The following is a 23137-nucleotide window of genomic DNA, read 5'->3' on the forward strand; positions in this document are numbered from 1 at the left end:
ATGCACAATTTGCTTCCAATCTGTTTGCTGTGGTGTGCACGAGTTTGTGGGTTGCTTGCAACTGTGCACACATTCATAGTGCATGTCAGAAATCTGTACACTATACACTGTGTGTGTGTGTGTTCACTTTTTTATTTGTTGTATTCGTGTTTGAACTGATTGCCCACTGACTGCAGGCAGTTACTTCTGTTATGACAATCCTGCCGCTCTGCAGAGCACAATACAGCAGGTAAGCATTAGCCCAGCCATAGGCCCATGCAAGGGCAGCATATGTATTCATGGTGATTGTAGCCATGATTGTAGGCTTTTTAGCCATGTACATGTAACGTTAGTTCACAAGATGTATCGTAGCACTTGCAAGTAGTAGTAATAGTAGTAGTACAATGTACTTGACTGGATTTGTCACCATTGCCTTCTTTGCTTGCGCTTTTCGAATTATTGATTCCGACACCCAGTTTGTTATCAAACGAGAGAGCTTGGAAGCTCAGGGCCCTGCGCTATGCTTTTCTTCCTAGCTCATCATGCATGTTATTAGAACTGATGGAACTTTCTCTATGGCCCCAACTTCGTTGCGGTCTTATAGTGTTTTACGTCGACCATGACAGCTTCAATGCCCAACCATACCACAACGAACTGATCGGCTACATCATTGTATTGCAAAAAGTTTCCATCTGTTCGAGTAACATGCATGATGAGCTAGGCAAAAAAAGCATAGCGTAGGGCCCTGAGGGTAATACGACACCGTCTACCACCTTGATGACCTAGGCAAAAAAGCATAGGGATGTTATAAATTTTTCATTTCTCTGCGATACACTTCGCATACATACACATTCTTCCAAGTTGCTTCACGATATGATCTTGCATTTGACAGTCCTATCTGAATATTGTGGCCAGCTGTCTTTGATGGTACGGTACGGGACAGGTACGGGATAGCGCCAAGCATGCCGATGGCACAAACAAACAAACACGGAATTAAAGCTGTGTGGACCCTGGCTAGCGCCAGACGTTGCTGAAGTAACGTCTTTTGCATAGCATATGGCCCAACGGAGCAGGGTAAACGACAGGAGGCTCCGAAGCTCGCCCATTTCTACAGAGTAGGCAAGCTCGCTATGCTTCTCCACCAGTTGCGATGCCAGTGCCTTCAAACACAATGTCGTCTCTTTGCCGCACATGCCGGACATGCCGGAGGTACTGAAAATGAGAGGAGTGAAAGCTCCACGGTCTACCCTGTTCACTCTGTCGCAGTATGTTCTTTTTTTGTGCCTGGAGCTGACTCAGGACTTACGAACGAGACAGCAGGGAGGCTCTCGGGTGAGTGACCCGTGGCCTCGACCAAAATCCCTGAGCCCGAATATCCAAGCGGCTCCTGCCGACCAGTTGGCTGACCGGCCTGGCAAATCCTCTCCCTGATATGGGAGCAGAGTCGGCTCGGTCTCCACATCCTTCACCACCTCCCGCATTACCTCTGCCAGGATATCTCTGATCTCATTGTGGCGAGAGATGGGGTATCCCCCTCATGGGCACGCTACAATAGGGCATGATCCGTGGTGAGGGCAGCCCCGCACACACACAGGTACTGGGGAGACCATCCAAAGACAGACCGTAACGCCGGCACAGTGCATCACGGAAATCGGCTTTGTTCAGAATTGTTACTCTGTGCATGAGGGAGGGAGGTGTCGTGAGCCAGCTGGAGACTCTTCCTTTTTCTCCAGCCGTCTCCAGAAGCAACTGCTTTTGTGGTGACAGGGTGCCATGAAGGCTCCGGGACTGATCCTCATGTTCCCTCAGCTGCACAGACCGGAGCTGGCGGGCAGTTTCACGCACTGCGCCAATGGCGTCCATGACCGGATCAGCCTCAATGGAGACAATCGCTGAATCCGGGACCGCTGTCAATGCGGTAACAACACCGGCGGGCTGCGCGCTTGAATCCACTGCAGCAGGGGGGAAATCACCCGCCTGCCGCCTCAGGGCCGTCACCAAGCGAGATTTGTCCGGGGTGCCGGCACCAGCAAGCGCAGGTACTTGAGTTGTCGGAGCAGCATAATCCGGCAGCACAAGCCGGACCAGCGGTGCTGTGGTCCTGATGGAAGCATCGTGCTCGTGTGGCGCCAGGGAGTTGAGAATGGGAATGGCCAGACCACCAAAATGAACTGGCATGGCCAAGAGCTCACGGAAGGACCCCGAACCCGAGACATCGTGCCCAAGGAGAGTCGGCAGCAGGACGGTATTTAGCACGTCATCCACGCTGGCAATAATGTCGCTGGGGCATGCCATAGCGCGGAGATGGTACTTCCACCTGCTCGATAAGCCTCTAGTGAACACGGTGTAGGCCGCGTGAGGCTGAGTCTTGGCCATCTTCATCAGGACCCGCAGTTCATCAGCCCATTCCCCTGCCAACTCCGACAGATATCCATGGCAGAATTCTCGGGTGCCTATTCCGCCGCCCAGGTACCGGCTTCCAGAACATGTGACTTTATTGCCCGTTCCTCCGAAGATGTCTCTTGCTCTGTCAAGTACATCAGCCTTGACAGCCAGCACGGTCTTGGATGGGTTTGGACGGTACACCATATCCAGGTCCTACCGCCTTCACCTCATCCCAATATGTGCGCAGGGGCTGGAGGCAGTCAGCTGCCGAGGCATCGTCTGCATACCATGACTGCGTGACAGTAGGGCATACCTGGGCCAGATGCTTGACTAGGGGGCTGATGGCGACTGCGTATATAGCCATAGCATGCGGATCTCCCTGGCAGGTTCCCTCGCCCGACAACACTTTGCCCCCACCGCTCACAAAAAGGCGAATTGGGCTGGAATAGGTGTTCACGAATACTCTTGCCAATGCTGGACACAGACGAGGCAAGTTGTGTAGAGCGGCTTGTCTTTTTAGACTGTTAAACGCATTTGACACATCTACCATCGGAACGCCTTCCACCATTGGCCGTGCAAACAAGGCTGACATGGTGTGAACCGCGGCCTCGCATGCAGATGGCACACTTGCAATGGGGCCGTCACTCTTCTTACGTCGCTCTCCACAACAGTCATGATCGCGCGGCAGATTAAACGGCGGGAGACCTCCCCAACAGCAATTGGGCGAACACCGGGTTTCTTGTCTAGGGGTATGAGACGTGCCGAGGTGAAGCCAATCACAGCATCAGCCTCGAGAGTCTCCGTGCACAGGCACCTTACAGCCGCAGCCAGAGCACAGCAAAGACGATCTGAGGCTTCCCTGAAGCAGGTCGTCATCCTGCACCAGGCGTCCGGATTGAGGCGCGAGGGGCCAGACGAGCCTTTCATTTGCCGGCTGAGCTTTTTGATCAACTCGGGGGTTAGCCTCTGAAATATCACAGGATTGACCGGCTCTGCCTCCCCAGGTAGAAGAACATCATCATGAGGCACTGCAGGCTGGGGGTGCTTATCCAGCAGCACCTGACGCACAGTGGCACCAGTCGTAGGATCGCCAACGTCACTCATTGCGAGAACTCCGCCAGAACTGTTGGGAGTGAGATACCTAATGGCTGATGAAATCTTGCCCTGAAACACTAGATTGCTAAGTACAGTAAAACCAGGTTTAAGCGACCACCCCACGGTGGAAGCAAAAGCGGTCGTTAAAGCCAGGTGGTCTTTAGAACCAGGTCATACAGTGTCTGTGTAGAACTGTCGGTGCATGGAAAACGGTCGTTAAAGGGGAAGTTAAGGCAAAAATTAAAATTTCACCAGTTGTAGTCTTCGGGGTGCTGAGTCGAATGGTCGTGGTCCGAGGAAGCTGAGACGCTCCCTTCCTACTTGAATCCCAATCGAACTCGCGCACTTCCACCGAAACTGGGTGACTGCGCCCTACTAGATGGGGATTTGTATGCAAAATGTCACTAAAAGCGCCATTTCGTTCTTATAAAAGCACGGATGACCGCGATTGGCCCATATGTTGTAGTCTTTTGGATGCTGAGTCGCCTGGTTTTGGTCCGAAAAGGCTGCGATGCAGCGTTCCTCCTTTATTCCCAATCGAACATGGTTGAAGAAGCGGTCACGTGCACCAGGGTGCCCAAATCACCTGGTCACCACGCCAGCAGGCGACAACTTTCACACCAAGGTTCAACTCGAGTGACAGGACTGCACCCAAAAAAGGTCAAACAGGCTAGTAAGTTGTACCCTGCAGGCACGGTGACCAGGTGACTGGTGTACGCAGGAGCACGTGACCGCTTCTTCAGCCATGTTCGATTGGGAATAAAGGAGGAACGCTGCATCGCAGCCTTTTCGGACCAAAACTAATCGACTCAGCGTCCAAAAGACTACAACATATGGGCCAATCGCGGTCATCCATGCTTTTATAAGAACGAAATGGCGCTTTTAGTGACATTTTGCATACAAATCCCCATCTAGTAGGGCGCAGTCACCCAGTTTCGGTGGAAGTCCGCGAGTTCGATTGGGATTCAAGTAGGAAGGGAGCGTCTCAGCTTTCTCGGACCACGACCATTCGACTCAGCACCCCGAAGACTACAACTGGTGAACTTTTAATTTTTGCCTTAACTTCCCCTTTAAGAGCAGGTGTTCGCTAAACACAGAGGTCGCTTACACCAGGTTTTGCTGTACCACATCACTCCGCTCTGGTGACTGCGAGTGACGATGCGCATGATGGGAGTATCGGCAGATGAGACTGGATAGCCTCACCCTCCTCCACCAGTTCGGGAATTCTGCCAGATCTCCAGAGCGACAGCCGGTGGGTCAGGTGGTCAGCCTGGTTTTTCATCATCTTCGAATCGTGGGACTTTTGAAGCAGGAGATGGCAGGCAGTGCATACCGCCCTCCAGGCAATACTCTGATGATTACCATCATCTGCGAAACACTGAATCAGCCTGGCTAACTCCCCAACAAAGGCAGAGGCTCCGTAAGGAACAATGAACAGGTTGCGTCTCCATCCCGCCACCACCTCGTAGGCAGCAGTTACCTGCTCCACGAAAGGATCAGTTCCGACTGACCGTTCTGAATCCCGTGCATCCGGCTCACTGGGTCCAGGCACATGCGTGGAGGAAGGCGCAAGACGTGGATCGGCACCATGGATGGACTGTGACCTGGCGCCAAAGTCTCGAGACGAGTGTCAGCCCCCACCCAAAGGCTGCGACGTGCCACTTGAAGGTCGTGGCGGGAGAGTATATCCGCCTGCGCCGGGTGCCGCAACATTTGAGCTAGCGCCAGTACTCACAATTTGGCTTAAGGCGGGTGTGGTACTAGTGGTCCTCCCCGCAGGATGCGCAGGCGCTATTAGCACCTGGGGCAACGCGCTGTGAGGGTTCCGACATGAGCTAGCAGTTCACACATCCCTTCTCAGCGCGAACACATGAGCACCTCACACAAGATCCACTTGCCTGACACTGGCAACACTGCACACCAATGTCATTTGCATGTGCGTGGGTTAGATCCCTTGAGCAGGGGGCTGACTGTGACGGGTGCCGTAGATCATGACTCATTGCGAGAGAGTGAGATACCATGTTCTCCGTGGCTCTTTGACGCGCCGATTGGCCAGAAAGCTCAGGATCTGAGGTGCTTAGGCTAGCAAGGAGCTCCACTTGGGATGCTGTTGGAAGAACAACATTGGACACTGAGACCAGAGTTCCCACACCACCATCATCCACGGCCAACGGGCTGGAAGCATCCCGCGAAGTATCAGCTGCTGAGGTGCCAAGGCTATCATCATGGGTGGAAGAGGATGTACAGTCAGTAGTATCGCCTATAAGGTTGGTGGATTATAGTAGGCCATAGTGATCAATTTCTCAAATTCATTTTCATTTGCCATGACTAAGTATGCACAGTTATCGCGTATAGTAATAATCGTCTATAGTAATATATCGCCTATAGTGATCAAATTCATATTTCCAAAGACCTTTATTACATTAGTTTTGCATCGGTTATAGTGATTGATCTAACATCAAGTGGTGTCAGAGGAGAACAGGGTGTTACTTCTTCGTGAAGAACTTGTCCTGTGTTGTTTGGTGATTTCTGCTTGTACAAGTTGCCAAATATGCTTCTATCGTGAGGAAATACTGATGTTGTGTGTCAGGAGCTGTAGCCAGCTATGCAGTGCGTATGTGCACGGCGCGCTGAGTCGTTTGATACCCCACTCGCATATACTGCATGCAGTATCGGTCATAGTGATATATCGCTTTAATATAGTGATAAAATGCTCAAAATCAAACACCAACGCTATAGGCGATACTGACTGTATCAGTGACTCGATCCCCGGCAGGTGAAGGGCCAGCGCCTACATGCTCCCTGCATGCTGATTCTGACGAAGGTGGCGAGTGGGTATGGAGCAAGTTGTTGTCACTGCCACTGTCTTGAGGTGAGGAACTGTCTTTAGCCCAATCACCACCCCGGGGCGCAGAGGCGACTGTGGGAGGCTGGCTGGCTGGACGTTTGACGCCAATGCTATCAATATTGCTAGCGCCGGTAGGCTGGGAGAGAGATGGTGAATTGTTGCACGTGCTGGGCAGCGACCTGCCTGGGTAACAATCTATACACCTGCTTCCTCGCTGAACGCAGCTGCATCTCACACACTTCCGACCTAATGGACACTGGCAGCACGGCATGACGTCCTCCAGCGCCTGGAGGTGCGGAGCTGTCAGGCCCAGCAGGTACACTGGGCCTACTGCTGCTACTGTAAAGCCATTATTCTAACGAGGCGCATATATAACGATTTCCCAAAATTGACTAGTTTACGTGTACGAAAGGTAACGATTCTCACTCATTCTCAACGCTCAATAGGACGGTATATGTATCGATTTCTGTATAACGATTTCTATTTTAACGACAGATTTCTCCTCGTTAACTCGTTAGAGTTAGCACTTTGTTATATATAATTATATGGCTTTTACAGTAGGTGGCAATGGTGTTGACGACTGATGCCCAGGCAAGACTGATTGGGCAGGTTCTGCTGTCGAAGCCTGTGGCGAGATTCCAACCCTGTGACCTCTGCTAACTCTCTCTCTCTCTTTCTTTCTCGTGGCTCGTCTCTCTCTTTCCCGTGGCGCTGGTGCCTCGTCCGGCTGGTGTCTCGTCCGGCTGGTGTCTCGTCCGGCCGCTGTCTCGTCCGGCCGCTGTCTCGTCCGGCCGCTGTCTCGTCCGGCCGCTGTCACTATAGCATGGGATTGAGTTTCAATTAAGTCCATATACAATACATACACGTCCATGAAGGTCACAGCTCCATGTCCGCCATCAGCATCAGCTACAAACAGTGCTCCTCCCTACGGCCCCCAACTTTCTCCAGCATTCGTTCCCATATGGTGTAGTGGATGAATGGAACAGGCTTCTGCAAGACATGTTTCCGGAACCGATGCCCCAGTTGAAGTCTCCAATCCTTCAAGACAAAGGTCCTCTGCCACTTGCGTCAAACTAACTGGCTCTGTCCAATGGACTCTCTGTGAGGCTATGTCACTCGTCAATGAGCAACTACCCTCGTCCATCATCTCTTTCTTGTTCTATTTGATTTTATTTCTCTTTCTTGTGGCTCTCTCTCTCTCTCTCTCTCTCTCTCTCTCTCTCTCTCTCTCTCTCTCTCTCTCTCTCTCTCTCTCTCTTTCTTTCTTTCTTTCTCGTGGCTCTCTCCCTTTCTCGTGGCTCTCTCTCTCTCTCTCTCTCTCTCTCTCTCTCTCTCTCTCTCTCTCTCTCTCTCTCTCTCTCTCTCTCTCTCTCTCTCTCTCTCTCTCTCTCTCTCTCTCTCTCTCCCTCTCTCTCTCTCTCTCTCTCTCTCTCGTGGCTCTCGTCTCTCTCTCTCTTTCTCGTGGCTCTCGTGGCTCGTCTCTCTCTCTCTCTCTCTCTCTCTCTCTCTCTCTCTCTCTCTCTCTCTCTCTCTCTCTCTCTTTCTCATGGCTCGTCTCTCTCTCGTCTCTCTCTCTCTTTCTCGTGGCTTGTGGCTCTCGTGGCTCGTGGCTCGTCTCTCTCTCTTTCTCGTGGCTCGTGGCTCGTCTCTCTCTCTTTCTCGTGGCTCGTCTCTATCTCTCTCTCTTTTTCGTGGCTCTCGTGGCTCGTCTCTCTCTCTCTCTTTCTCTCTCTCTCTCTCTCTCTTTCTCATGGCTCGTCTCTCTCTCTCTCTCTCTCTCTCTCTTTCTCTCTCTCTCTCTCTCTCTCTCTCTCTCTCTCTCTCTCTCTCTCTCTCTCTCTCTCTCTCTCTCTCTCTCTCTCTCTCTCTCTCTCTCTCTCTCTCTTTTTTTTCTCGTGGCCCGTCTCTCTCTCTCTTTCTCGTGCCGCTGGTGTCTGTCTCGTCCGGCCGAGACAGTATAGGTATAGTGCCCAATTAACCACTATGACTGGATACTGGCTGTGTTCTTGTAACCATTACAGCTGTACTCAGTAGCAGAATCTGGCACGGCTAAAGATATGCTAGTGGTATTGTTTGTTGAGTTCAATACTGAAAAGCTGGAAACTTTCGCTAAGATTAAATTTGGCAATTTCCGCGACCATCACTCATTTGCAAATCCAAATCGACGCAAACTTTCTGTGCATTGATTGGGAACAATACATGATCCAACTGAAAAATATATATAATCGCGAAAATTTCTTATCGGTATTTATACTGGTGTTACTGTATAGCAGGAAATTTTCGGACGGAATTTATTTTCGTACGATTTCGTACACGGCCTCTTTTGTACTAAAATTAATTCCGTACTAAAATTTGTTCCCGTGAAATTATGTACACTATACATGGGTACTGCTTGCGAACACGTGCATTTAGCATGCAGCACTGTACGAAAATAAAATCCGGACGAAAGGTCGAAATTCGGCTTTGTCCGAAAATATTTCCGTCCGAAAATTTCCTGCTATACAGTATTCGTGAAAATGTCAATTTTACACGCCGCGAAAGTTTCTCACTTTACAGTAATGACTGCCGGGATGGTTGCTACTGTTAGAATTCATGTGTCCAGTTGAATGCTTACACAGCTCTTCTTTACCTGTTACTTCTTTTGCATGCCGTTTGTGTGTGTGTGCGTGCGTGTGTGTGTGTGCGTGCGTGCATGTGTGTCATATGCAGGTGATGAAAGTGGATACAGAACAGTTTGAGCTTCTCTATTCGCTGTACTCGTGGCCTAATGTGGTGCTGAGTGCCTTTGGAGGCTTTCTCATAGACCGAGTTTTTGGTATTCGGTAAGTAACTGACACTGTGCTTTTCAGCCACAACCAGAAACACACTTGCTACAACTTGTGTGTGTGTGTGTGTGTGTGTGTGTGTGTGTGTGTGGGTGTGTGTGTGTGTGTGTGTGTGTGTGTGTGTGTGTGTGTGTGTGTGTGTGTCAGTCTTGCAAGCTGTTGAATGGTGTAATCCCAGCACAAGTTGCTATGTCTAACATAGCTGTTCGCTATCATCGCTTACGCGATGGGCATGTCTGAGAACTGAGGTGTGTGTGTGTGTGTAAAATAGGGATTCACTGGCCAGAAAATCACTTCAAATAGCTGTATGGTGTAGACCAGGCTGAATAGTGACGGTCAATTCTTCAGTCTTGCAAGCTGTTGAATGGTGCAATCCCAGCACAAGTTGCTATGGCTTCTGCTGTAGCATTGCTATCATCGTCTCCGGCGATGGGCGTCAAAGGTCAAGGTGTGTGTGTGTGTGTGTTTTGATTGGCAGTGTAACTTGTTATTGTGTGCATGTACAGTTGTGCTCGGTGAAATCCTATCTAAGGTGCATAGTTGACGCCCTCAACTTGCACGGCCCTTGCCGCACTGGGAGTGGTACGAATGCGGCTGGACGTACACATCTACCAGCACAGGTTTACCCTCGTTAGTACGACATCTACCAGCACAGGTCTACCCTCGTTAGTACGACATCTACCAGCACAGGTTTACCCTCGTTAGTACGATATCTACCAGCACAGGTCTACCCTCGTTAGTACGATATCTACCAGCACAGGTCTACCCTCGTTAGTACGTTATCTACCAGCACAGTCTACCCTCGTTAGTACGACATCGGCTACAAGACAAACCTCATTCAGTAGAGAACAATCAAAAATCCCCTGATGCCTGAGACTTATAGAAAAGGAGATTTCACCAAGCGCAACTGTAGTTTGTACATCTACAAGTAAAATGGATACAGTGTTTCTGAAGGTGTTGATGTCATGTACTTCAAACTTCTTATCATCTTTACTGCTGCTGGGTGTCACCTTTGGCTTTTGTAGGAGCTGCTATCTAATAGCGAGGGTATTAGCAACTTGTGCCTCTGCACATTGCTTGCATCTGTGACAGCTGTGGTGAGATTTGTGATAGCGAATAGGATGCAACCATAACTCACTTGCTGGCACGCTCTACTTGGTGTCAAGCTGAGCACCTCACCGGGCGCTAAGCTATTTGCTGTGCGTTCCATAGGATATGTGTGACTGCTGATAGGATATGTGTGACTGCTGGTAGAAATCTTATAGTACTAGTAATTTGTATGCAGTGTAGCAACTGTACTTGTGTATGGTGCAGTGTAGCACCTGTACTTGTGTATGGTGCAGTGTAGCACCTGTACTTGTGTATGGTGCAGTGTAGCACCTGTACTTGTGCATGTGCCTGTAAACACGCAGACTCATGTGCTGACCTGAAGGTGCAAGTGCAGTGCAGGGCAGTGCAGTGTTCTGTCGCACCTCTGTTCACCTTTATAATGTACTGCTCCTCACCTTTGTGGTTCATTTGCTAGTCTACCTCTCACAGTCTCAGTGGATTCTTTGTAGTGATGTGTGGTGTGTTGTGCTGTGTTGTGCTGCATTGTGATGGTTGTACTCTCCTCTATTGGGAAGAGTAGAATAAGTATAGGATATTACCCAAGTACGAGGGTGTTACCTCCCGAATATCATCCCGACTGCGTAGCAGGAGGGATGATATGAGGGTACGGTAACACCCGAGTACGCGGGTCAATATCCTACTTATCCCAGGTACATCTACGCATTTTGGGGATCGACGCAACTGCGTTTTGAATACAATTACCAAGGTACAGCTATACCAAAAACAAGATGCAAGATTCTTTTCAATCCAGTCAAGGTTAGAGAGCGATGGAGCTCGGGAGACAAGTTGCATTTTAGTAGTTGGACTAGAGAACTGACGAAGATTGCACTGTTATGATACATAGTCATTTGGTTCAAAGTAAGGGCCATACTTCAAGTCACGGCGAGATACCACGTCATTATGGAGGCTGGTGCTGACTTCCTTGTCATTGGATCGGCGTGGAACTTTCAACGGTTTGGGATCCTTGCTGAACACTGTCCGTGCAGGCAGTAACCACATTGTACATATCGTCGGACATTGGCACTAGTGAGTAAAGTGCATTTCGTTGTATCAAGACTCTTCGTTGTATCACTCTCGGACACTATGCAATCAGAAGAACGTTGATCTTGTTATATTATAGGCATACTGGATTTGTAGCAGCATCTACGTTTTATATTGTTCTTGTGGTAATCGTACTGGATACAATGTCATGATAATCTCTGCGGGTCGCATCTTGCATCCATATCTTATCTACATCACACATGGATTGCTGAGCTCTTCTTCTTTCACACTGTTGAATATTCTGTACAAGATTTTTCCTCTCACTTTCACGTCTGGTACTTTTCGAGTTGTTACGGTATCTCTCCTTGCAATTAGTGATTTTCACTCGGATGTTGATACTTTGTGTAGTTTTCGAGTTAACAAAGAGTGAATGAGAACAGATGCACTTCGAAGTCTCCTTTGTGTCGTAGTGTTGAGTTGAATAGTGATTGGAGTTCGTTGTTTGTTTGTGTGGAATCTGGATTTGGACGTAGTCGCGGAGGTAAGTTCTCTCCGTTCACTTTTACTGTACCGACGGTGCACTCTGCATTGGCATGCTCCCACCCTCTCACGGTTCTGTGTAGTGCATTTTGTCGCTGGGTTCTGATCAAAAGGACTCCAGTGGCAAGATGCATTGCATCGAATCGAGAGGGGGTGGGGCATGCCAATGCAGGGTGCACCGTAGTAGGTACGGTAAAAGTGAACCCAGTTAATAATGAATATCATCCCGCGCGGGATTGTATTGGCTATTATTTCCCGGTCAGCAAGGCTCCTGATTGGCTGAAACAGGCCTATAGTACCGTACCATGGGATAACTGCTTGGTACACGTTGCCTGATGGTCATGACTACGTGAAACTCGGAGTTGTAACACAGCTTTCTCTCTCTCTCTCTCTCTCTCTCTCTCTCTCTCTCTCTCTCTCTCTCTCTCTATGCCTGTTGCTTGTGTCATGGTGTTCATTTTTGTTATTCAGGTGGGGAACCATTATATTTACTGCCATTATTCTGATTGGTCAGGTATGTCACAGCCGAGATGGCTGATAGAATCAAGTTTGACCTGTGTGCGGGCAGTTTACTGATGCTACAATGCAGTATAAGAAAGCATATCCTTGTGTGTACCTGTGAAACTAGCTTATGTACTCTGCACTGACACCTTTTTCTTTTCTTTTCTGTATTGTGATGAGCAAGGTCTATTTGTTGGCGTTGAAAGTTGAAACTGTTTTTGTTTTGTTTTTGTAGATCATCTTTGCTATGGGTGCGCAGGTCAATTCCTTCCTTATCATGCAAATCGGTCGGTTTGTCTTTGGGTAAGTTGATGTTGGCTCAGTAGCATATGCGGCGATGACAACGTTTAGTGCATTCACTGCAGTGTGAAGTTTTCTCATTCATGTTTTGTTTGACTATTTCTCCGAAAGTATACTTCAGTATGAATATTTACTAGGGAGTTTCCTGGTAGGGGTGATGGGAGGAATGAGAAGTGAAACAGGGAGGAAGTGAAGAGAGGTGAAGGAACCAGGAATAGAACGGTGAGTATTTGCACTGTAAGCAAAGAGCTTAAAACAAAGGCAATTACTGGAGCAGTCTTCTGTAAAGTTTCGTTACCACGTAGGCTCTCATGACATTTTTTCTGCATGTTGGGTCCAAGCCTCCATTTATCCATCAAGGCCACAATCTTGGCAATGCCTGACATCCCGTAAGTGACTTAGGAGGATTGGTGCCGGCATGCACAGGAGTCGTATTGTCGGCGAAGAGAGAAACTCCGTCCATTGTGGAGGGCAGATCATTAACGTCAAGACTACAGGGAACTCTGAATGTGCAGCTGCAGCTCATTTTTCTGCTTGGGTCTCGTCTGTCATGGCGAAAATCCAGGATAACATCATAGTTGGTGCAGATATGCTGCGGGAAGTAGTGTAATGCGTACAACTAAGCTGCAGTTGTCCAGCAAGGAGACCTGCTTGAATCTTGCTTGTATGCACTACATAACCAGAATCATGTAATCGCGGAATTTTGCCGTGACAGCAGCCCATGCGAGCTGCACACTCTGGGTTTCATGTACCCTTGTTAACATACGCTAGGAAGAGCAATGGCCCAAGACTTGAGCCTTGTGGAGCACCGGAACCCATTCCAGGGCTCATGACATGAAATCGAGATTCCATTCATGAATCGATTCATGGCAATAATCGAACGCACCCAATGGAGATCGGACATAGCGACCTTGCATGTAACAGATTGAGTTTAGCGACACGATCCTGTTGCCCAAGTCGTTTAGCAAGTACCTGGCGCACATATTAGATCGGGTATATATGGGTATTATACCCGAAGACCTGAAAATGCACCAAGTGACGTTCCTGTTGTATCAGGTGGACTGGCATGCATGGAACATGTCTGTGTCACATGTCAGGATCTCCAGGCCATGCGTGCCACCGTACACCGTACATGTACGTCATGCCGCAATGGCACACACATGTACATGTACATCTGAAATCCATATGAATTATGCTCATGCACATCTGCAGTAATTATTTTATTTTATTTACTTGAAAAGCACATAACCACCAGGAAAGCTGACAAAGAAAAAAAGAGTAAGACAAGGCAGATAGGTGGAGAGAGAGAGAGAGAGAGAGAGAGAGAGAGAGAGAGAGAGAGAGAGCTGGGGTACGGTTTGGGGAGGACAAGACATTGAATGGTGGTCGCCACAGTCACAGATAGTAGCAGTGCTGGTGAGGCTACAGGCTCGTGACTCCACTGACCAATAGGTCTCAGTATCGCCATGCCGGTAACGCACCAAAAGGCAAAAACGGAAAAATCAAAAGCACAATACATGAATAGCAATTACAATAAAGGTAATAGGGAGAGTGGTGACCAAGAGAGGACAGTATAGACCGTTAGTATGGTGTGCTTCAACGCACATCCCCAAACCGAGAGGTGCGATCAGGAAAGAACAGTGAGACGATCAACATGATGGGCTTCAAAGCATGTCCCAAGACCATGGCTGCTCTGATATTGTGTTTGTTGACGCCTTTTTTAAAAGCTGTGAGTGGGGTGTGATTGGCCGGACGGGGAAAGACGTCCTCAGGGAGGCTGTTCCACAATTCAAGGAAACAGTACGGGAAGGAACGTCGAAGGTAATCGGGACTGGTGCCGGGGGTGGTGTTTAAGAGCTGTTCCCGGTGCTGGTGCTGAGCATAATGCTGCTGGCGGGTTCGAACAGTATCGGCTCGTGGTTTGGGGGGGGGGGGGGGGGGGGAGACGGGGTGGGCCCTTGCAGTTAACTACCTTGTAAAGATAGGACAGCCCTGCGACTGTCCGTCTGGCCCGCAGAGTCTGGAGGACGGTGGTGGGTCCAATCATCTGCATGGCCTTGCGCTGTGCTGTGTCCAACTTCCCAAGGTGGGTCTGGGCAGCACCAAGCCAGGCTAGTGGGGCATACTCGAGTATCGGCCTTACAAAGCCCTTATACACGGTTTGGCGTCCGGCAGCGTCCAGGATTGGGGCTGCCTTCCGCATGAAATGGAGACGTTGATGTGCGCGCACGGAAAGCTGGTGAAGGTGGTTGCTGAAGTTGAGCTTCTCGTCGAACACCACCCCAAGGAGCTTCAATTGGCTGCTGACAGGAACAGGGGTGCCAAGGAATTGGACAGGAGGGGGGGGGGGAGGGAATCGGGAGGGGCCAGCTTCCTGATCACTGACATCAGCTGTGATTTAGAGGGCCTCTTGGCATTTTGATATACATATTGCATATCAATTGGGAAGATCGGGTTTAGTGACAGATCGAATATAGTGACATTTTGTTCTCTCCCGAAGGAGTGTCGTTATATCCCATCTTCACTGTATATTCACACATATCCGCCGGATGAGTACTGTATATGGATTTCTGAGAACCAATATTCACCTCGTTGTCTTCTATTTCTTATTTGCTGTGTGTGTGTGTATATGTCTACCGCTGTGGGCGGATGTGTGCGTGTGCATGTGTGGTTTTGGGTATGTGGGTATGCACACGCGCACATGCTCTTGTGCGCGTGTGTGGGTGTACGGGTGTGTACGGTTGTGGGTGTTTTTCCCTGGGTGTATCTTCCTAGGCTGGGAGGGGAGAATCTGGCAGTGGCACAAAATACCTATGCAGTCAGCTGGTTCAAGGGTCGCGAGCTCAACATGGCATTTGGCCTTCAGCTTAGCTTTTCCAGGATGGTAAGTTGTGTGACTGTGTGCATGAGTATCTCCTGTGTGATCGTGTGCATGAGTATCCCCTGTATGATCGTGTGCATGTGTCCCCCTGGTAGATTGTGTGGATAAGTGCCTCCCCCCCCCCCCCCTTATGATTGTGTGTAAGGTCCCCCTGTGTGATTGTGTGCATCAGTGTCCCCCCTGTGTGATTGTGTGTGAGATTGTGAGTACATGTACATGTACATGTAGCAGTCTTGTTACCAGCACAGTATGCTGTTCTTCTGTTGGTGCATTCACCAGCACAGTATGCTGTTCTTCTGTTGGTGCATTCACCAGCACAGTATGCTGTTCTTCTGTTGGTGCATTCACCAGCACAGTATGCTGTTCTTCTGTTGGTGCATTCACCAGCACAGTATGCTGTTCTTCTGTTGGTGCATTCACCAGCACAGTATGCTGTTCTTCTGTTGGTGCATTCAGGGTAGTACAGTAAACATGTTGAGTATAGAGAAGACCTACAATGCTGTTCACTTTGACAAAGATTACCAACGGCTGGCATTTACCTTCTTCACTGGTAAGTTTTTGGCTAGGTAGCTGCCATGGAGTGATGCTATGTTTGTCTTGTCTTATCCAAACCTTACTCTGCAGATGTAAACCAGTGAATTTCCCTTCCTTGTTCATGTCATTGGGTACTTTCGCTGAGCTGGCCTGCCTCATATCTGTGCTGGTGTTGGTGCTGGTGTGTGTGTGTGTGTGTACGTGTGTGTACGTGTGTGTGTGTATATATATGTGTCAAGAGTCCATAACCCCCCAGAGTGTGCAACTCGTGATCCTTCTCAGCACAAATCAGTGCCGCAACGAAATCCAAACTTCATACGTCATGTAGTGAGTAGCTATGACGAAATGGGAAGTTTGGCCCGGACCTACTTCGCCCGTTTGCCCAATTTGGGGTCTTTCTTTACGAATCCACGGCCACGTAACACGCCTGAAACTGAAAGGCTCAAGTACACAAAGAATTATTTTAGAGTTGTCGAACAGTTTTCTCTTTTGAGTGTCTCTCCGATAAGAGAAGAACAATGGCCACTGTTGAACCTAAAGCAAAGCGCTCCCCATTGTCGCCGGAGTGCAGTGTCTCTGTGGACGATATTCGTCAGTTTTTGCTTGATCTGGGCTCCTCATTTTCTTCTCTCGATTGTCGAGTGTTGGAAATTGTACCAAAATGGGACTGAGGAGCAGGTTGAAGCACATCTACTTCGAAATCGATCGGGTCTTCATGCCGTGCCAAGAGCTATTTCCATCAAATCTTGTAAATCTATATCCATGCCTATTCTTGCTATCCCGGAGTCACGAACTCTCCCAATACAAGCTTTTCAGACAACGAGCAGAGAAACTCTCTTCAAATAAAAAAATTCTGTGACTGTGAAATCAAAGCCGTTCTGCTGACACTGCATAGCCCGTGGAGCAAACGTTTTACGTGACACTTCCGTGGCTTGCTTCCACTTGGAACCCCCGCCGGATGTACCAGATATGCACATGGCCCCATCCGCCCATGCTTGCCCGGGGACCGGATGACGCAATGTTTGGATTTCGTTGCGCCAGACCCCAACCTGGAGTTGCACACTCTGGGGGGTTATGGACTCTTGATGTGTGTATGTGTGTGTGTGTGTGTGTGTGTTATCTGCAGGAGTGATGTATTGCGTCTTCTCCATGGTGTGTGCCTTCGTTCTTCTTTACTTTGACAAGCGCCGCTCACGCTGGCTCAATCTGGAAGCTGCTGAAACCGGTAGGTCTACTGTTCTGGTGTCTAGAAGAATCACCGTCAAAAGGACCAGCTGGATCGACATGTATAACGGCTACATTGTACATGTGCTTCGATGAACAAATGAATCCAAGTTATTAAACTAAGGCAATCAAGAATATGTTACTAGAGTATGGAGAAAAATGTTGGACAATGGGGACGTTTAGCAATGCGAAAGTTTGAAAGAAAATTCGAGTCTGGGGAATGAGCACAGAAACAAAGCTCAAAACTTCGAAAGCTTTGACGCGAAGTTGCAGTGATTGGCGAAAGTTACTTTCTCTTTCCTCGGTACGCCCTTGAAGAAAGGGAGTAGTAAAGGCTGAGCTGCTGCTGCTACTATACGTTTTATAACTTCGAGAAAAAATCATTTCGCGTTGATAAACCTCACAAGGTTTCCTGTTTTGAAGTATATATTCGCGACATATCACTGCCACCAATAGCGTGGGGGGCCTTTGGACCATTGCAGGATACTGCTCCACTCACTTTGACAGTATTGTAGTGAAATTGCAAAAAAGTGAAAATAACACCTGTAACAAGGTGACAATAGAACAACTAGTGATAGAGTAGTACCCTAACAACTAGTGATAGAGTAGTACCCTAACAACTAGTGATAGAGTAGTACCCTAACAACTAGTGATAGAGTAGTACCCTAACAACTAGTGATAGAGTAGTACCCTAACAACTAGTGATAGAGTAGTACCCTAACAACTAGTGATAGAGTAGTACCCTAACAACTAGTGATAGAGTAGTACCCTAACAACTAGTGATAGAGTAGTACCCTAACAACTAGTGATAGAGTAGTACCCTAACAACTAGTGATAGAGTAGTACCCTAACAACTAGTGATAGAGTAGTACCCTTATGACAACTAGTGATAGAGTAGTACCCTTATGACAACTAGTGATAGAGTAGTACCCTTATGAACACACCAATTTGGCTGATGAATACGTTGACAAACAGCTTCTAACACTTTTAACTGCAACTTGTAGCCATAACGGGCATGGCACATCACAGAAATCAGGGCTAGACGCTAGATGACTATAAACTGACGAATTCCTGCTTCCGCACACACACCAACACTCACTCTCTCTCGCACTTGACTCACTGTCTGTCAACAAAAACATTAGCAAACGCCGGGCCAAGTGGAGAGCCCATAGCGACACCATCAATCTGTGGTATTTGTACGCTGTATGCACAGCATCGCCAATGTATGCACAGCGTCACCAATGTATGCACAGCATCACCAATGTATGCACAGCATCACCAATGTATGCACAGCATCGCCAATGTATGCACAGCATCACCAATGTATGCACAGCATCACCAATGTATGCACACCCATCACCAATGTATGCACAACATCACCAATGTATGCACAGGTGTTACCAATAGGTGACATCTCAATCCCATGCTCATTTCATAATGTTCATGTTTCTTTTGATCTCAAAGTGTAAAGCTGCCTAAGCTTTACTACACGCACATCGTACATGTACATGTAACTACTTAGCTGAAATGTTTGTAGCCTGTCTACTACAAAGGCAGAAGAGAACAGAGACAGCCGGCTAGGTCATTGTTGTAGCGCTGCGTTTCATGCACATAGCAAAGCTAACGCAATCCTCAGACAACTGATAATCTGTACATCATCTGGGTCCTAATTTATACCCAGCCAGGTAGCAAAGCAAGGCGCACAAAGGCAGTAAAGCGCGCAAAGCAGGTAGCTAAGCGCGACATTAGTGTGACCTAGTGTGACCTAGTGGTGGCAGGCAGGTGACTAACTTAGTAAGTCACACCAGTGCAGTGGCGCGACAGCTAGAACTTATTCTGGTGTCGACACCAGTGCAGTAGCGCGACAGCTAGAACTTATTCCCGTTGCTATGCAGAAGACATTACTTCAGTAACGTCTGGCGCTAGCCAGGGTCCACACAGCTTTAATTCCCGTAGCTATGCAGAAGACGTTACTTCAGTAACGTCTGGCGCTAGCCAGGGTCCACACAGCTTTAATTCCCGTAGCTATGCAGAAGACGTTACTTCAGTAACGTCTGGCGCTAGCCAGGGTCCACACAGCTTTAATTTGGTGTTTGTTTGTGTGTTTGTTTGTTTGTGTCACGGCTGGCACTATCCCGTATCTGTCCCGTACTGTACCGTACCAGCAAAGCCACAATATTTTTGTTTGTTTGTGCCATCGACATGCCTGGCGCTATCCCGTGCCTGTCCCGTACCATCAAGAGAATGAGTATATAATGCGAAGTGTATCGGGGGAATGCATTCAGTGCAGTAAGATTTTGTGTGGATTTGTGTGCGAGGCCGAGATCCCACTAGCAGGCTGGCTGGGCCGCCTGTCGAACCGCCCGGGAATCGCATGTAGGCCAATAGCATAATAAATATAACGTTACAGTCATGTAGATGTAAAAAGCATTTCCATCAGTTCTAACAACATGCACGATGAGCTAGGCAACACAGCATAGCGCAGGGCCCTGAGCTTCCAAGCTCTCTCGTTTGATATTTGTGTGTGTGTTTGTTTGTTTGTTTGTTTGTGTCACGTCTGGCGCTATCCGTATCTGACGGCAAAAAAGCACAGGATGTTATAAATTTTTCGATTTTTCCTATTTTTTTCAGGCAAATCCTGGGATTCGAACCCGCACTATCGCCCTAAATGCATTCCCCCATACACTTCGCATTCATACCCATTCTTCCAAGTTGCTTCACGTTATTATCTTGCGTTTGAAAGCCCTATTTAAATATTGCGGCCAGCTGTATGTGGCCAGCTGTGTTTGATGGTACGGTACGGTTCGGGAGACGGTGTCGTATTACCCTCGATCGTACCTGTCCCGTACCTATCCACTACCGTACCATGCCATCAAAGACGGCTGGCCACAATGCATATTCAAATAGGGCTTTCAAATGCAAGATTATTTATATTATTATTATTATTTAAACTTTGAATAGGGCAATCCCCACAGGCCTTAGGGCCTGGTCAGACTGCGGCAAATTTTGGTTGCCTGACGAAAAAGGAACAGCGTCCAGAATTTGAATCGCGATCACACTACACATGGGGGAGAGTGAAAATTCAAACTTCATTTCGAGCGTCAAGTGGTAATCTCCACGAACGACGTCAAATTCCTTCACCTTGGGGATCGCCAACACCTTCAGTGCAATCCTTGAAACCATCCTTATGAGTTTTGTTGTTGTCCGTGGCCAATTAGCTCCTCGATATCGAGATGAAAAAATCAGTGATTATGAGCGTCAATGGCGTATCAGCGTCAAATCCTGTTTGGAGCGGAAAAGCGTGGTCCATTCTTGCTTTTTTTTTGGAGCGTCAACTCTCGCTTTTGCCGCTCTGGCGGCAAGTTACTATGGAGATTCGGATTATAATCCTAGGATTATTTCGATTTTGCCGCAGTCTGACCAGGCCCTAAGGCCTTTTTACAGGGTACCCTATGTGATCACATACAGATTTGCAGAATAGTGAAAGCGAGGAGCAAGAGCGAATGTCAGCTGGAAGAGAATTCCAGCGGTCAGAAGCCAGAAAGCTCAAAGCGAATAAGCCATAACGATTGCGTGCTTTAGGCAGAGCAAGTGAATCTATGGACTGGGAACGTGTACGGGCAGCTGTGTGTGTTGTGGCAGAACGAAGGCAGAAGCAATCAGAGAGCAGAGTGCTACACAAGATCACAATGTGAAACAACTTGGAAGAATCAGTATGTATGCGAAGTGTATCGGGGGATGCATGCAGGGCGCGCGATAGTGCGGGTTCGAATCCCAGGTTATGTCTTAAAAAAAAAAGGATTTTTTTAAAGAATTCAAAACATCCCTATGCTTTTTTTTTGTCTAGGTCATCAAGGCAAAAAAGCATAGCGTAGGGCCCTGAGCTTCCAAGCTCTCTCGTTTGGTGTTTGTTTGTTTGTTTGGGTGTTTGTGTCACGCCTGGCGCTATCCCGTATCTGTCCTGTACCGTACCGTACCATCAAACACAGCTGGCCACATACAGCTGGCCGCAATATTCAAATAGGGCTTTCAAACGCAAGATCATAACGTGAAGCAACTTGGAAGAATGAGTATGAATGCGAAGTGTATGGGGGAATGCATGTGGGGCGATAGTGTGGGTTCGAATCCCAGGTAATGCCTGAAAAAATAGGAGAATTGAAAATTTTATAACATCCCTTTTCTTTTTTTGCCGTCATCAATTTAATCAAGAGTACATAACCCCCCCCCCCCCCCCCCAGAGGTTGCAACTCCACTATGGGTGCTGTCCCGACAGAATTTCAAGTTGACGTCATTTTGATGATGCAATGCGCACTGTACACGGATTATCAGACGAATCCGGAACCTGTGGTTGATCGAAGCCGATCGATCCTGTACAAATTATTGCAAAGAAAAACATGTGATGCGTTGACACCCGTACACATGTTGTAAATCACTGGTGCAAGGAGCATTGCGTCATAAATAATGACGTCAACTTGAAATTCTGTCGGGACAGCAGGGTACATGTATGTGGGAGTTGCACACTCTGGGGGGTTATGTACTCTTGATTTAATCAAGGCGGTAGACGGTGTCGTATTACCCTCGACCGTACCTGTCCCGTACATGTCCCTAACCTGTCCCGTACCTGGCCCGTACATATCCCGTACCTATCCCGTACCTGGCCCGTACATATCCCGTACCTATCCCGTACCGTACCGTACATTCAAAGGCGGCTGGCCACAATGCATATTCAAATAGGGCTTTCAAATACAAGATCATAACGTGAAGCAACTTGGAAGAATTGGTATGTATGCGAACTGTATCGGGGGATGCATGCAGGGCGATAGTGCGGGTTCGAATCCCAGGTTATGTTTAAGAAATTTATAAGAATTTATAACATCCCTATGCTTTTTTTGTCTAGCTCATCAAGGCAAAAAAGCATAGCGTAGGGCCCTGAGCTTCCAAGCTCTCTCGTTCTGGTGTCGACATTTTGATACTAATTCTGATTTTTATGTTACCTAAGTTCTAGCTGTCGCGCTACGGCACTGGTGTGACTTAGTCACCTGCATGCCGCCACCAGGCCCAGAGTCTGCCTGCCGTCACTGTAACTAACTAAACTATCACCTCTCCTTCTCTCCCTCCTTCTCACCTCCCATGTAAAAGCTGACACCATCCGCACCATGTCTCACTAACTAAGGCTGCAACCACACTAGGTACAAAATCACGTACAAACTGCATTACAGTAGAAATCGTCATGCCGACGCATGCGAAATGCAAAACGCGCTTTGTAGGTTTTCAGCAACTGGCGCACCCCTGTAGAAAGCCACGTTTGTCGTTTTCGTCGTTTTCGCGCTCCATCTCCTCTGTACAACTTTGTTTTTGTACCTGGTCGTCGTACATAGCATCAGAATCAGCATTGTTTTTGAATTTCCCGGTCTTTTCCAGCGCATGGCACACGCTTTGGTACGACAACGTCACGTGCTGTTCGCGTGAAAACGTCATCTATGCAGACCGAAAAGTGTAGTGTGGTTGCGTACCGACTTGTACTGAGATATGCATGAAAATTTGTACTGTGATTTTTACGTAGTGTGGTTGCGGCCTAACGTGTTACTTGTAATGTCGCGCTTTGCTACCTGCTTTGCGCGCTTTACTGCCTGCTTTGCGCGCCTTGCTTTGCTACCTGACTGGGTATAAATTTGGACCCAGATGATGTACAGGTTATCAGTTGTCTGAGGATTGCCTTAGCTTTGCTATGTGCATAACGCAGCATTACAACAATGACCTAGCTGGCTCTCTGTTCTCTTCTGCCTTTGTGGTAATGCGCAATCCTTGTGGTGTTGAGCACTCCAGGTAATCTGGTAACTCTCACTATTGTAGCCTGTCTTCTACATGACTATACTCTATCATTGCTATGTATGAACTTGTGTGAGCCACTTTCTCTTTTGGTGTTTTAAAACA

General features: G+C 48.2%; 1 protein-coding gene across 2 annotated transcripts in view; it reads left to right on the top strand.

The window, feature by feature from the left end:
• Positions 1 to 23137, top strand: part of LOC135824177 (major facilitator superfamily domain-containing protein 1-like) — a 41064-nt gene that overhangs the window by 2640 nt on the left and 15287 nt on the right. For both annotated transcript variants that reach the window (XR_010554844.1, XM_065336920.1), the window contains exons 2-8: positions 177 to 229; positions 9017 to 9129; positions 12235 to 12277; positions 12500 to 12567; positions 15340 to 15448; positions 15902 to 15995; positions 17106 to 17204. Coding sequence is in view for 1 of the 2 variants with exons in the window: in XM_065336920.1 (XP_065192992.1) it covers positions 177 to 229; positions 9017 to 9129; positions 12235 to 12277; positions 12500 to 12567; positions 15340 to 15448; positions 15902 to 15995; positions 17106 to 17204 (579 nt within the window). In the remaining variant the exon portion in view is untranslated. The remainder of the gene's footprint in view (positions 1 to 176; positions 230 to 9016; positions 9130 to 12234; positions 12278 to 12499; positions 12568 to 15339; positions 15449 to 15901; positions 15996 to 17105; positions 17205 to 23137) is intronic.

This window comes from Sycon ciliatum, chromosome 1, assembly GCF_964019385.1.
Source record: "Sycon ciliatum chromosome 1, ocSycCili1.1, whole genome shotgun sequence".
NCBI classification, from domain to species: domain Eukaryota; kingdom Metazoa; phylum Porifera; class Calcarea; order Leucosolenida; family Sycettidae; genus Sycon; species Sycon ciliatum.